Genomic DNA, 16,528 nt, shown 5'->3' on the forward strand with positions numbered 1-16,528 from the left:
AAAACTGGAAAAATTCATTTGAACCTATAAGCGTGTTTGCTTTTAATGCTGTATTTTGTTCTGTCTGTAAGGCACACTGAACTACTGATTAAACAACATACATCACAAGAGTCCCATATGGCCCCCAAAATGTTTGTGTTCCAAAGATCCTTTGTGAAAAGTTTTACACGTGTACCATTCTTGGATAATTTCAGTTCACGGTTTCTTGATACTGCTTCTGCCTTCTTTCGACAGTTTTCAGATTACATGCCCGCTGCTCGCTAGTTAAAGCAGCATTATGCATGAATGGATATGTGGAAGTGTATTACTGCCCCTTTTTTGTTTTTGAATGAGAGAATGCCTTTGTTTTTAATTGGGTTTATGCATGAGGTTGCGTTTGCATATTCTGACACTGATGGAGGGGTATTGATGAATGCTAGCTGACCATTTTTGTGACTGGGTGGTTGTATGAATGTGGTTATGTTGGACATGGTATGTAGATTCAGAGAAAGTGCAACAAGGTAAGCAAGAAGTGATTATGGACCTAACACCTTGAAGTTAACAGAAAGCCTAGCCAGTGCATTTATGTTTTGCTTATTTTTGAGAGGGGAGAGATTGGCTTTGGAGGATTTCCCCCTCACCGCACCCTTTCATCTTCTGTCTAAAAGTAAGTTTCTGTTAAAAATAAATAAATAAATAAATTCTGGTGGCCCTTGCCTTCATTGAATCTTCCTGATGTGGACCATCACATAAAAAAGTTTGGTGAGAATTGAACTAGACAAACTGACTTGTTTAATGATTGAGTCTGTGTCTCTAGTTTAGTGACTTGCTTATATATCTGCACAGTGTGCAGAGCTTGAACCCATTTTAGAATGTTTCCTTATACCCTTCTTTTATTTTTGTATCTGGCAACACCCACTAGGCAGTGCTTAGTTAGGGGGTTGACCCAATAACTATGACTAAATTATTTGTCAGTAGTCAAATGATTGAAGGAAAGAAATATTTATATAGAGAATAAATCTGTTCAACAGCTGTGTGATGTATGACTCCATTGTTCCAGTCAGAGTAATTAAAGAATCTTGCCTGCTTAATTTAAGCCTTTATTGATAATATGGTACAAAAGAACTGTTGGTAATAAGTTTCATTTTTGTTTGCAGGTATTTAAATGTAATACACTCTCTCTTTCTTCTCTTCACTATCTTGTAAATATTAGAGAGAGAGCATAATTTTTATAATAAATTAAAAAACAAATAGCTGCGATATGATAATCCAATGGAAAGAAAAACACAGTTAATGCGATGGCAGAACAATATGCTCAATCTTCAAGTTTAAATAAAAATGACATTCTAAGTAAACCTAAGTAAATAGATCATTAGTTAAGGTTTACTTAGAATGTCATTGTATTTTAGTGTATATATATATATATATATATATATATATATATATATATATATATATATATATATATATTTTGTATAACAGTTTATTAAATATATATACTATCTATATAAGACATTTTTTATATATTTTTAAGAATATTAACATGGATGCAAATCGTTTTAGTGTATATCACATATTTATATATTTTTTAAATATAAGCGCTTTGCTATTTATATAACGCTGTGCAAGATTTTTATTTAATTGACAACAGGAAATGATGTCATTAAATTGATTAATATATAAAAAGATTGTTAATTAAATAATGCAGTTGCCCTGAAGATGCCATTTATGGTGAAAGCGCTTGCCGTTGCTGTTTGTTAATAAACTGTTTTAAACTATCTCGTATGGACGTTGATTTTTGGTGATGTCAACATCGTTCAGCAGTTGCGACCGTATTTTATCTATGCAAACTTGAATATTGAGCATATTGTTCTGCCATCGAATTAACTGTGTTTTTCTTTCCATTGGATTATCATATCGCAGCTATTTGTTTTTTAATATATTTCGTTATTTTTTGCTGCATTTACGTGATGGCTGAACTTGCTAAAGATTTAGTCGAACTACCATATAAACCGGAAGAAAAAAACAACTGTATGGATAGGTTTGAAAGCTATATAACTGGAAGAGATAACCCGCTATTGGCGTATGACGTCAATAGCGATATGGCGGATGAGACCTGTGAACAGAATGACTTTAGCGGACCAACTTCTTTACTTGAAAAAATGGAGATGGATTTCATTAAAATGAAACACCTGCAGTTACAACGACAGCATTTTGAACTGTGTATAGCTCGGAAGATTGTTCCGAGAGGCTTGCGCATATTCAAGATGCCTGCAACAGGTACTTTGTATCCTGAGTTGCTATATAAATGGCAACTGATAAATATTGATACAGGAATACGTTATATGCAATTGCTAAATGACTAGTTTTTACTTGAGGAAATGTCATTGAGAGATAGAATTAAAGAGCAGCGACAACATGTATCTGAAATGTATTCAGCATTTGTTTTGGATAAAACGCTTAATAAACTGTTAGATAATGTATTTTTCTTTGAAAAGAAGTTGTTAGAACAAAAGTATAGTAAAATACGAAGGGATAAGCATGATTTTAAAAATGGCCAAATTTTCACTTGGCCTAGGGACCCTTCAAATAAACAGCGTTCTAACAAGAATGAAACTAATAAATTGTATAAAAATAGAAATACTAATGATGCATTGATTAATAATAGAGATTCCAGTAATTTAGAACCTGGTAATGAAGTTAATAGTCACTCTATGTCTGTTCAGCACGGTAGTAGTGATAGTGGTATAGATAAAAATGATCAGACTATTAATATACTTGTACATGAGGGGAATGGATTGAATATGCCTGATTCAGGTTCTACAGCAGCTAATAGAATTAGTAATGCTGCTGAATGTAGAAGACCAATTTTGAAGGACCATGAGTCTGGCTCTAAAACCAATGATTCTGTTCAAGAACAACCTGTTGTTAGGACGAAAATTGATATTAATGAACATTTCAAAGGGAATACTGAAGCGACCCCTTTCCCCATCTCGGAATTTCGGAAAGGTGGGAGAGATCGCTCAATGAGCAGGGGCAGACAGAGAAAGAGATTGGCAGAAGAAGAGCATGTAGGCCCCAACTTGAAAAAGATGTGGGACAAAGTAATCAATCATTGATTTGGAATATTTCTGATAGAATTTTAACTAATGATTAGATATATGTCCGAGAAAGAGGACTATCTTTTATTCCCTCTACTAAAAGTGAAATCTCTGACTCTGTGATTGATCTTAAAATGTTTGCCTGCAATTTACAATTAAAATTTAATTTTAGTGGAACGAAAGAAAATGAAAATTTAAGTAGGCCCTGTAAATCTAGCAGTTATGTACCTGCATTGCACCACTTAGTTGATGCCTTTTCAAAATTAGTGGAACAGGAATTATACCATATGGAACAGTATAATAAAGATAAAAAATGTTCTGGGAATTTATCTTTGAGACAAAGATTAGCTTTAAATGATTTAAGAACTGACCGCAATATCATGATTAGACCTGCTGATAAGGGCGGACCTACAGTTATCATGAATACTACTGACTATATAATCAGGATGAATAATCTATTAAATGACATGAAATATTATAGTCGTATTCATTCACAACATGTAGATAGGATTATTAGGAACGTATCAGATTTACTATTAGCTATGTTTAACAATGGACTTATCACTGATGAAATGTTAAAATATTTTTCTGTTAATGAACCAAAACTTCCAATTATACAAGGAATACCAAAGATTCACAAAGATCCTCTTGACCCACCCATGAGGCCGATAGTAGCAGGCTGAGGGTGGGTTACTGAACCCTTGTCTGTATACCTTGAAAGTAAGCTGAGGCCAATAGTTAATAGCTATGAGTATATACTAAAAGATACAAAACAGTTCTTAATAAAGTTATACAGCGAAATGAAACATATTACATACCATGATAGATTTATTATGGTAACTTTAGATGTGCAGTCCCTCTTTACATGTATCCCTAATTTAGAAGGAATTCTTAGTATTAGTAGATGCTTGCAACAACAAGGCACATTTACTGAAACACATATAACCATGATTTGTAACCTTATGAAAATTGTCTTTAATAATAACGTCTTTACATTTCATAATCAAATCTACATACAAAGAGATGGCGTGGCTATGGGCACTTCATGTGCCAATAGCTACGCCAACTTGGTTATGGCAGATTGGGAATGTAGATGCTTGTTTAAACTGGATTACTTTTTACGATATGTAAAGTTTTACGCCCATTTTGTGGACGATTTATTTTTCATTTGGAATTCGGATGAAACAACATTAGATGAATTTCTTATACAAACCAATGGGTTAACGAGTTATTTAAAATTTACTATGATTGCATCTAGAGAAAGAGTGTCTTTCTTGGATGTATTTGTAGAAAGATTACCTGAAGGCTTAATAAATACTGGTGTCTACAGGAAAAAGTGTTATAGGAATGCTATGCTACATAGATCCAGTATGCATCCTGAAGATGTGTTTAAAAATATCATACGGGGACAAACTATGAGAGTATCCCATTTGAATTCTTTGGAAAAGGGATTTAATAATGAGTTGAAGGCACTTGGATGTAAATTTATGGATAGATCATATAGTCATGATGAAATAACACAGGGATTTGCTGGAATACAAGATCTGAGGCAAGGAAGAGCGCAACCGTATTTTGCCTCAGTAAATGTATATGATAATTCGCAGGTAAATAAGATAATTCAGCGAGTGAATGTGAATATATACTATACTCAAGATGTTAATCAAATCAAAGGTGCTTATACTAAATTTTGGGATATACTAAAAGTTGAACCTACACTAAAGGAATTAATAGGGGATAGACCCAAATTTATTTATAAAAATAAAACAAATTTTTATAGAATGTTATGTGGACCTAATAGGTTACAGGGTAGATCGTATCAAGACAATATTGAGAATAAATATACTAGGCCATGTAAAAGATGTAGGTATTGTGAATATATAAAGACATCTGGTAGATTCATACACCCAGTTACGAAACGCTCTTTCTTTTTTCACGTTGACGCTGATTGTGATACACAACATTTAGTGTATCTTGCCACCTGTTCTGTCTGTTCTGCCTACTATGTAGGCAAAACTGACAGAAAATTAAAGGAAAGAATTAAAGAACACGTATATAATATCAAAATCAAATGTAATAAAAATGCCCTGTCTAAACATGTGAATGAAACCTCCCCTGATCATATGTTTAAATTTCAAGCTATTTGTATGAATTATGTTAACATTAGAAGGGGTGATATTAGGAATATCACTGAACAGTTTGAGAGTAAATGTATCATTAGGCTTAGGGCGGATAGATACCCTAGACTCAACGACAGGGTTTCTATCAAACCCATTTTAAAAGGTAGACCATTGAGGAGATAGCATATGTTTAGCTAGCTATATGATTCCCTATATATACATTGTTTATATATGATAACATTATTTGTTGTTGCAGACATTTCTTAGTGCATATAATAGTATTTCTATCATTAGTTAAGGTTTACTTAGAATGTCATTGTATTTTAATATATATATATATATATATATATATATATATATATATATATTTTTTTTTTGTATAACAGTTTATTAAATATATATACTGTCTATATAAGACATTTTTTATATATTTTTAAGAATATTAACATGGATGCAAATTGTTTGTGTATATCACATATTTATATATCTTCTAAATATAAGCGCTTTGCTATTTATATAACGCTGTGCAAGATATGTTTATTTAATTGACAACAGAAAATGATGTCATTAAATTGATTAATATATAAAAACATTGTTAATTAAATAATGCAGTTGGCCTGAAGAAGCCATTTATGGTGAAAGCGCTTGCCGTTGCTTTTTGTTAATAAACTAAACTATCTCATATGGACGTTGATTTTTGGTGATGTGAACATCGTTCAGCAGTTGCGACCATATTTTATCTATGCAAACTTGAATATTGAGCATATTATTCTGCCATCACATTAACTGTGTTTTTCTTATTTTTATAATATTTAAGAAGAGGTAATTGAAAAGTAGGATTAGAGCCTATGTATTCTGTATTGAGTTATTAGCATAAATTCTTCCTAAATTGCAGTTCGGTCGTAAAACTTATTACTGACAAATCCAGTAAGAACATAAGCATTATTATTACATTCAATTCAGACTGTGTGTTAAGCATAGCTGGTGATTTTTACATGTACATTTTGTTTGTGTTATTGACCTACTATATCATTACCATTTCAGATGAAAAATGTCAATCAGGAATCCACCATGTTCCCATTAGCCATTGTAACAGTTCAGTCGATCATAAAGGAGGAGAATCTTCTATGATGACTTGTGCTTCAGACAAGGAAGTGCAGCCAAAGGACAGCACCGATCATGGACTTGGCACAAGCTGCCTATGCCGTAATTCTTCCAAGCACTTTCAAGAAAAAGACACTACAGATGATGCTAATATAATGCAGACTCCGCAACAGGACACCAGGCCAGGACTGGATAGCACAGGGAACTTTTTTGTAGACAAAGCAATACGGTCATTGCCTGTGTGTGGGAAGGTAACACAGGCTAAGATAACTGAGCAAGTAGACTCTGTTCCTGTAGAGGACATCCTAAAGAATCGCTTATCGCTTGACGACATAAGGAAGATGCCCAGGTTTGCAAATTATCAGCCTGGTGAACCTAACAAGGTAGATTATGTAGGTCTTGTACGATTATATATTATAGTAAGTTTCCAAACAGCCTGCTAACTATCTACTGTATTTAGACTTTTTTTACTGCATCTCATAATGACTCCTCCTCAGTGTGCTTTATACATGGCAAGGTTTGTATAACCTTTTACTCATAGAAAATCTGCATTGCTTGAGAGGAGCATATTACAGCTTTTCTTAGCATAGCTTCATCCCAGTGTGGTACATTAATAGCAAGTCTTGGTGGTGGTCTGTCCAGTAATGCCCCCCCCCCCCCATTATTGGTACATGGAGCAGATAAAGCTCCATCGTCTACAAAAGGTTATGATCTGGTCTCCAATCATAATCCTAAATTGTGTTCTTGACATATGTATGCCAAGATTCACATTTTGAGCTTTGCTCTCAAAGTGATTTTCTTGGCATCCATGTCTCAAGCACACAGTACTGTGGCTACAATCAGAAACCTGTCCTGATCCTCTCTTATTTTAGCCTATGATTGAAAATGACTCTCTAGATCAGAACACTTACCATTTACAAAGAAGAATAAATAAAATTGTTGCCAGAGTTATTAATCTGTGTGTATAACCCTCCCCCAGATGTTTCAAATGGCAGTGATGCTGGTTTGCCATCTTGCTACCTTACAAACTGCAGTAGAGCATAAGTCCTATACACACGTCTTGTTAGTGATACCGGTCGCTTCATTCCTCTTGATGTGTGTCCTAAGGCAGACACCATAACAGCTCACTTGTACACCCCCCATTCCCAGGGGGAAGAGGAGAGCTACTCATTCTCCTGATTTCCAGGATGCTAGGGGAACCCAGGTTTGCTGTGTTCAAGAAGGTCACCTTGCCTGTATTCTGGTAGTAAGATGGTTTAAAATGCAAATGAGCATGTTGTGTTTTCTCCCATTTAACAGCATTAGAAATTAGCCACAGTCATCCAAGGATGGTCCTTAATACCTCTTACCCCAGGATTCTGATTCCACACATCTTCTTTCGATTTCTTCATTCATGGCAACACTTCCTGGGGATAGCCGCATGGCTTGGTTGGCCCCACTTATCACTAACCTGTGCTATCCATATAGGGACTGGCCCAAACCCTCCATCACCCTCCCCATATTGGAGCTGTTTGATTTACATTGTAATGCTTTAGGTGGAACAGATGGCTACCTCTGGATTCTGTAAGTTTTTTGTCTATTTGGGGTTTGTTTGTCTACACAGAAAACTCCCTGGCATCTGTAGTATTGGTTAGCTTTGATCACTTCCAATAGCAAAACCTTCCTCTGGCACAGATCAGCTAAATTAAAAAAAAAAAAAAAAAAAAAAAACAGAACCATTGTGGCCTCTTAGAACTTTCTCATCGCAGTGAGGCTAACATCGTAAGCACTTGTTCCAGCTGGCCACCCTTGTCCCAGCAGCTCATGATCCCGGTTTTATCCCATTACAGCATATGTTTATTCTCTTTTGTAGGTTCCACTTTATCATGTTTTTTTTCTGAGTAATAAGAGACCAGGACTTGTAGCAAGGATATAACTCCATCCGTAATAACGCTTTCTACCACTTAGCCATGTGGTGTTGTGGGCCCCCTCCATTCCCCCAAGTACACTGTGTTTTCCAGTCAGGAACCAGGATTCCCTTTAACCTAGCGGATTCAGAATGTTTAGATTCACATACCAACTGATATAGGTTCATAGGTTCATAGATTAGTATTAGGCTAACTGCCCTTATGGACCATTTTAAGCCTAGCCAATTACGCCATGTGAGAATCAAACCCTGCAGCTTGTGTCTGTAAGGCAACCACCTTAACCATTATGCCAGCCTCCCACCCCAGTGGGATAATATAGTGATTACTCTCTGATTTTCGTAATGACATGCTATTAGTTTATTATTTTTTTTTCACAACTTATTTATTATGTGACTCCCACAGACAGGGATTTTTATCGTCAAAGACTACTTGGTTCCTAGTTGCACATGTCTTAGTCACATTTTTCTATTGCATACCCCTTTAGTTGGGAGGGGGGTGGTATTTACTAAAATGTAAAACGTATTCCTTTAGAGAATTGTTCACCATTACAATCATTGCAACACTACCTTGAGATAGCCACGTGAATTCACAGGGCCCAATAATCTCAAAGTTAACTGTAGTCTCCACATAGAGACTGTCACACTCTCCACCCCTGTTACTAGAGCTGTTCCATTCACATTCTGATGCATTTGTTTCAACTGTTAGGGGAATTGAGCACTAACTCCACTGAGTTGTCTTGATCTTTTTTATGGAGACTCATTGGCATCTTTGTAACTCTCCACCCCTGTTACTAGAGCTGTTCCATTCACATTCTGATGCATTTGTTTCAACTGTTAGGGGAATTGAGCACTAACTCCACTGAGTTGTCTTGATCTTTTTTATGGAGACTCATTGGCATCTTTGTAACAAAAGCTAATTCAGTCAAAGATCAGCTAAAATAGTATCTCTCCTTAGATCCTTGCTGGGCCTACTCATCACAGTTGAGCCAATGTCACAAGCATTAGCTCCAGCTGGCAACCCTTGGCCCAGCATCTCGTGACCCCCCCCCCCTTTTTTTTTCTTTTGACCCCTTACTGCTTAAATTTAATCTCTGTTTTTCACAGGTTCCTAGCCTTCACTGGTTCATTGACTGGGAACTGAGTGATAGAGACCAGTATGGGAATATTACCACAGCCAGAGTAACGCGACCTACTGGTTAGTCATGTGGATTCTCTGGTCCCTTCTGTTCCGCCAAGCACTCTGCAGTTTTCACACAGGGACCAGATTTCCCAACATTTCCTTTGATTTAGAATCATTAGTTACACAAGCCTGTGCTATTACTTTTCATGGTAAATGTAGAACAGTGTTATTAGGAATGGAGTGAATGACTGTCACACTGTATGCTTTCTGTTTAGGATTTTTCTTGATTTTCTATGTTCTGTCGAGTGTCTTGGTACTATTTTTTTCTTCAGAATGGGATGGATCTGAACATTTTTTGATAAAAGCATAGCACAACCAGTTTTTCCCTCCTCTGGGCACAACCTTCTCCCCTCGTACCATTAGAGCAAACAGGAAAAGTCATGACCAAGACTCCAACCACACCACCTGTGAGATTTCTTTATGCAAGTGGCAACACTAAACATTGTATTTCACTGAGCAGCACTTATCTGTCTTGTAAGCAGAACCCAAAATAAAAATAAAAAAAGGATTAAAACCAGAACTGAAGACTCTGGAGGAGTTCTTTCTGTGTTATTTTCTTTGGAAGATTATTTTTAAATATTTCTCAACTGTTTTTTTGTGTCATGGATCTTTCAAATTATTTTTGATTTTGCTGATTGAGATTTTTCATCTTTATTGTTGGACTGTATGCTGTCTGGCAGGTCAACCTCACTGATACAGAGTAATGTAGCAGAGATAACTTAGGTCAGTCAGGGTGCCAAAAGTTTTTAAGAGGGTCTATATCAGATCAGCGAAAGGTGATTAATCGACCCTATGTAAGCGAAAGCTTACAATTTCAAACTGTCAGAACAGCAATTGTTTTCCCTAGGAGAAAAAATCACTGTTCCAACAAAAAAATAAATAAATAAAACGCTTTAAACACCCCCACCCTACTTAAATATACCAACTTCGAGACCGCACTACAGTGCCGAAAACAGCAAAGTAACGAAGTGGCCAAGCAAATTCTTTCCCAGGGAAAGAATTTGCTTAAAAGTCCTTTCGATATTTTGCCGTTTCAGGTTTTTGAGTTCGAACAAGACATTCGAAAGAATGCGTCTTCGTTCTAATAATAGGGAGCCTTTAAGAATCCTTAACCCGAATGGCTTTTTAAACTAGGTGGTTCTAGTAGGTTTCTTTTTTCTTTACAATTATATGTCAGTTCAGTAAATGTTAGGCAGTAAAAATAATGTATGCAGATACATGGTTCCTTTACCTATTAACCAGAGGTGGTTAGACAAAGGGACTCGGTTTCTAAATAACCTTTTTCTGTAGCTTTACTAGAAATCCAAGCTTGATCTACTTCTTGAAAGGTTAGTAAACAAGATTTAGGTATGGAATTAAGGTTAGGTCATTGCTTTCAATAGCATAAATGGTAGAAGTTAAGTTAAAGATATACATGTTTCAAAATGGGGTACAGTTGCATTTAAGTATTACATTTGTCACTGATACATTACAAAAATCTTATGTAACCTACACTTGCCCTCAGTCTGTCTTCATTAGCGGTAGAGAGAAATCTGCCTCGTTAATGTAGGAGGGAGCTGACTGCAGTGATATTGAGGGATAAAACCCAGGTGATTGAGTTTGTGTCTGACAGAACTGATAGGAAAAGATGGGCATGCCCATTCTGGGGGGGGCTGTGGGGAGTAAGACATATGTCACCACGACCCTTGGACAACAGGGAGTATTGCATAGGGATTCAGGAGCTGTCTTTCAGCCAACCAAGTCACTGTCCAATGTTAGCTCTCATTATCAATTGAATAGGAGTGTGCATGTGCAGAGAACACTGTTATGGGTCCTTGTGACGATGGTGGTAGCTTGTTCCCCCTCCTTTGCCCAGGAACACAGGGTTAGGCCATTACACTGCCCTCATAGCAATGAGGTTGTTGAGGATGTAAGCAAACCTCACTTGTTGCCTGAATGACGACGTTTCTGAATGGTTATCTCCACTGTGGTTCTAAGGACTCCCCACCATGGAGAAAAGAATGCCTCTGAGTTGAGTTGAGTGTGGTTAAAAATATAAGAAAAAATGTGATGGGGTACAGTCATTTCCCGCAGAATTTTTAAATGCTTTCTTAAAGGAGCTGCTTCACACCATTTTAAACATTCTAAATTTCATTCTCAATGGCATTTGGAACCATCTATTGCTGTGCCATGTTCACTATCATAATACATGATAAAGTAGAAACAATGCTGCTGCATGTAAGGTAGATCAGCTATAGAAGATGTATTTTGGGGAGCTGTAGGACATGTGATCTTGCAGCTGCCACCTTTTTTTGTCCACTGTGTGTTTTGTAATATACAGTTTTCATCATATTGATGACATCTGCAGTAGTCTTAGCTAAATGGGTTATATGCTGCCAAGGATATAACAGCCATCCAGCTTCCAAAGTTTCAGGGCACTTTCCATATGCCAAAGAGTCAAACAGCTCAAACTGAGCTGACTAAAAGATAAGTTTGGGCATGAAACTTTAGAGCTTTACTGCTGCCGAAGAGTATTCTCCTCTGAGGCATTCAAGGATCGATGGTCAGTTTACACTTTCCTTTGCTGGGCAGATAAGTTCCCTTTGGGGGGAAAACATCCATTTTCTTAAATTTGTTGATCTTCTATTACATTTCTCTTCAGGAAGGCTATATTAAATCCAGGAGTGTTTGTTTTAATTGACTAACTTGAGACTGTAACATACTTTTTATATGGAGTGCTTGTTTTTCTGTTATTTTAAAAGTGGCGTAAAGTAACTGAAAACTTTTTTTCTTTTTTACTCTTGTAGAGCTGGCATGGTGTTTTAATATATTTTTACTGTGCTTGTCTGTCAGAAAAGTAACTTTTGTGGTCAGGTGGTATTTACCGATGAATGCTGCTTTTTTTCCCCCAGGAAAGATGCACAATTTTTAGCTTGACCATGAAACAGACTACTGATCCCACAGTCAGTCAGTCTTCCAGCCACAAACAAACAAACAAAAAGCAAACAACTTTTTCCACCTCAGATCCAGGTGGGTGTGTTGTACCTCAGACCATTCATCTTTTACCCTACATTCCTCTGATGTAGCACCTACAGCCACAGTGGAGTGGCGGTTAGCCACATCTTCTGTGGCTATTGGAGTCCCTTCTGTGGGCAGGGGAGAGCCACTGTTGTCATTCCTAGTAAAGGTAAAAAGAGTTTGGTCATGTACTGTCAGAATGCTGTGCCCATCCCTTGGGAAGCTGCTGCTGCTGTTTGTAGCATGGCATATGGATGGCCCCCTTTGTCCTGTCAAAAAAAAAAAAAAAACACAAAACCAATATGTATCTACTCTTCTTCAATTTTCTTTGGATATGAGTAGTTTACCTGGTTTAGTTTAGGCAATTGAGCTTTCTGTAAAGTAGTTTCTGGTAAAACATAGGCAGATCCAAGATTCTGAATCCGGACAGGAAGATGCAAGGATGAATACAGTTTCTTTTTTCTTAGATTTCTGATTGAGTTTGTGAAGAGAGCTCAGTTTCTAATTCTTCCTGTGGTGATTTCTTTTTTTCTGAAAGTATTGCTAGAATATGCTAGTGTTTTCAGTGGGAGAACACCGAGGATTTTCAGTCCCTTAGAAACCCTGTGAGTGGATACAGGATTTTCCAAAACCTACACCCATTCCTCCTGTTCTGTCTGCTTTAGAGGGTGTGTCTGTTACTGCCTGCAGTTTTCCTGATAATCAGTTGCCCTGAAAAAGGCAGATAGGATGTATAAAGTTCTTCAGTCTTTTAAATTTGTATACACTGTTTCCAAACCTGACCCAGCAGCTGTAGATTTAAATAATCCCAGTGCTGCTAAGCACTTAGTTAATTCCAATTCTACTCTTTTTGAAAAGGATGGGAAAATTATCGGTAGGTATGGGAAATGTGTACAATTCTGCAAATTATATTTTCAGAAGTTTTGAATTGTTCATATGTTAATGTTTATACTGAAAATTGTGAAAGTATGAGGAATGTTTTATCTGCAGTTTCTTCTTGTGGAAAAATCTGCTTTAAATAACGTAGTTTCTTCTGTTGCACAGATCATTAATTCTTTACAGTGTGTGTATGACTTTGTTGATACTTCAGGGGCTATGGCCACTGTTACTGTTTTGGCTGTATTATCAGATCCTCCCAGCTGATGATAAAAATGAGATATTTAAATTCTCCTTTGGATAGAGATTTAGTGTTTGGCCCCTCTGCTGCAAAGGTGATCAAAACCTTTGATGAAAGGGCAAGCTGATTCAGGGACCTGATGCAGCACCCTAGATTTCTGTCACTTTGTAGGAATTAATAGAAAATTGAAAGATTTAAGACCAAGAAATTCAAGATGGGGAGTGCATTAGCTGAAAAACTTAAAATGGCTATTTGTCCAACTTTCCTGTATGTCATTGGGAAGGAAGCCATAAGGAAAGAAAAGTATAGCAACGTACATTTTGAAAAGTTATTCAGAATTCCTAAAGAATGTGACATTTACTACACATGATTTTTTGTAAGGACACAAGGTCTCGCAGAAATGAGAAATGCTTATATTAGATATGAAGACTAGAGCCAAAGAGAGTCAGTTGCATGATTCACTAATGAGAAAGGCAGTCCATTTTAGGTTTATGTAACTATGAAATAAGGATCTGCTTGTTAAGAGAAACAGACCTGACCTAATCAAAAACTGTGGATGTGTGTAGAGCAAATAAAATTTCTAGTTCACAATTAAATTAACTGAAACAGGATGGTTATGAAGTAAAACATATCAAACAATAAGGTAGAAATGAGAACTAAATTCTGATTTTATAGTAGCATAACTTGAATTAAAATTGTGTAGTAGATGTGCTAGCAGTATGGAAGGAAGCATTTTTGTGCAGTTAAATAAGTTTAAGGAATCCATACTAGAAAAATACATTTTCCCAAGATCTACAAAAGCAAAATGTGCGCATGTTGAACAGAATTTGCTGGTACTGTTGAAATAAAACAAAATAATAACACTGAACTCTGAAAATGAATCTGAGATGCTGAGATGAGTTCTGAGATGCTGAGATGAGTTCAGGACAAGCAGGTGGAAAGAAAATTTTAGAAAAAAAATGCTTTATGTAAACTAGACAGAGGAGCCAGAGTATAAAACTCTTTTTAAATAACTGGATTTTTAAACAATGGAGAGCTGTATAACTCATTGTGAATGTATGTGACAATATATTTTCCACAAAGAGACAGTCACCAGTGGAGTTCCCCATGTTTCTGTGCTGGGCCTCTCCTGTTTGGCATCTTCTTTTCTAAAGTAAAAGCCAATACCAGACGGCTCTGGATGACTAGGTTTACAGATGAATCCAAGCTAGGAGCAGTCATTGAAGCTCCAAGTCACTTAGCTGTTCTGCAGGAAGGTTTGCCCCAAATAAGTTACTGGTGCCAAAATCATGGACTGAAACTAAGTGCCAAAAATTTATTTTTGTATCTTTTGGGAAGTCATTACCCCAGGGAATTGCCACATTGATAATACAGCCCTAAGGGTTGACCCAGGTGTTCTGGATTTGGGAGCTTATATAGATAGTGACCTAACTTTTGACCAACATGTGTCCATTATTGTAAGTCCTTCTAAACAAACAAAGGGAGTGTGCCTAGATATTGGGATGCCATTGTTCCCTTTACTCAGCCCTCATTATGCCATTCATTAAATATAATGCCCCCTAGACATGTACAACAACTGAAACACTCTGAGTTACCTTACTAAAATGATACAAGGCCTAACCAGCATGTCCTACATGGACTGACTCAAAGCCCTGTCACTATACTTATCATACAGACTGCTTAGAGGTGACCTATGTCTGGCATACAAGGCATCTTTTGATCTATTACCGATGGATTTACAGCAAGTCAGATGTCATCAGAAGCATTTAATCTAGGAAGCTAAACATCTTCTGCAGCATCAACAGAACAGATTGAAAGTACAGATATATCTTACAGAGGGATACAACTGCTGTGGAACAGACTCTGCATCCACATAAAACAAAGTAAATCCCTCTTCATATTCATGTACAACTTATATCTATGTCTTAGAAAATTTACCTCAGGACTGCATCCTGTACTGTTAATGGACAGAAGAAGCTCCTAAATGCTTTATTCCATGCATGGGTCCTATCAAATTATCTATGGTATGATCCCAGTTATTCTCATTGGGGTAATATATAATTATGGACCATGGGATGGGTAAGGGCAACATTTAACCAAATGGGATAGGTTATTCTGATCCCAAAAAAGGAAGCTGGTGGACTTTATATGGGCTGCAAGAGCAGCTAGTATAGTACTTTACTATGAACTTGTATTCTGGTCACTCTGTTGTACCATTAGGTCAAAAACTGCTGACCTGTAAATACAAGAATAAAAAACAGACAACTTTTCCCATCATAGTGCTCTACAAGGTTTGTAGATGTGACAAGTGATTCTTCAGAGATTTCTGTTTACCTTATAGGCTAGCAAAGGTGTTTCACTCGGCCAAACTACTACATTGGAGTTGGCATAGTGGGTCCTGTGAACATATATATGTTTTAAATACCAAGATAAGTAGCCATTTAACATTAAAGAATCGTGTCATCTTGTTTGGGTCTTGTAACCCTTATCACAGGACTAACCACTGGAGTTCTCCTTCTCCAGATGTCTTTCCTAAAATGAAAGAGTTTTTTTTCTTTCACGTCATCATCACAGTAATGCTCAGCTTTATTGTAGATGGAAATTTAAATCTGTTAGCTTTAAGGAGGTCTCCTGGCAATAACTGGGACACAGACACACACACCCAGACAATTATTGTCATAATCCTCCCATTTTTAAGTGTTTATCAACCATTTTTATTAAAATTAGTCATAACCTTCTAGAGTGCAAATGGAATTAACCAGTGCTGTAAGACCCCCCCCCCCTTACAACTTCTCTATTGCTATCACTTTCTCCATCTTTCTTTTCTTGCTGTTTATGGAAACTTGTTGTGTCGATTACTGGTATCCAGCACTGCAGCACTGTTGGAGTAGAAGGGTAAAATTCTGATTTTGATCCAGGTCGTCAGAGTTCAAGTAGCGACTCAGGCATATGTTGGAGCAGGCTTGGGGAGGAGTGAAGAATGACATGACTTTGCTTGCATGCCTCTCCTCCTCTCCAGGTGTTAGA

The 16,528-nt window shown here is 36.7% G+C and overlaps 1 protein-coding gene across 2 annotated transcripts in view; it reads left to right on the forward strand.

Annotated features, from left to right (window-relative positions):
• The window catches only part of RBM41 (RNA binding motif protein 41), a 507,485-nt gene that overhangs the window by 460,476 nt on the left and 30,481 nt on the right, over positions 1-16,528 (forward strand). For both annotated transcript variants that reach the window (XM_044057651.1, XM_044057652.1), the window contains exon 5: positions 6,242-6,684. In XM_044057651.1, coding sequence (XP_043913586.1) covers positions 6,242-6,684 — 443 coding nt within the window. The remainder of the gene's footprint in view (positions 1-6,241; positions 6,685-16,528) is intronic.

The sequence above is a fragment of the Protopterus annectens genome, chromosome 15.part0, assembly GCF_019279795.1.
Source record: "Protopterus annectens isolate FY-2018-M chromosome 15.part0, PAN1.0, whole genome shotgun sequence".
Lineage (NCBI taxonomy): Eukaryota > Metazoa > Chordata > Ceratodontiformes > Protopteridae > Protopterus > Protopterus annectens.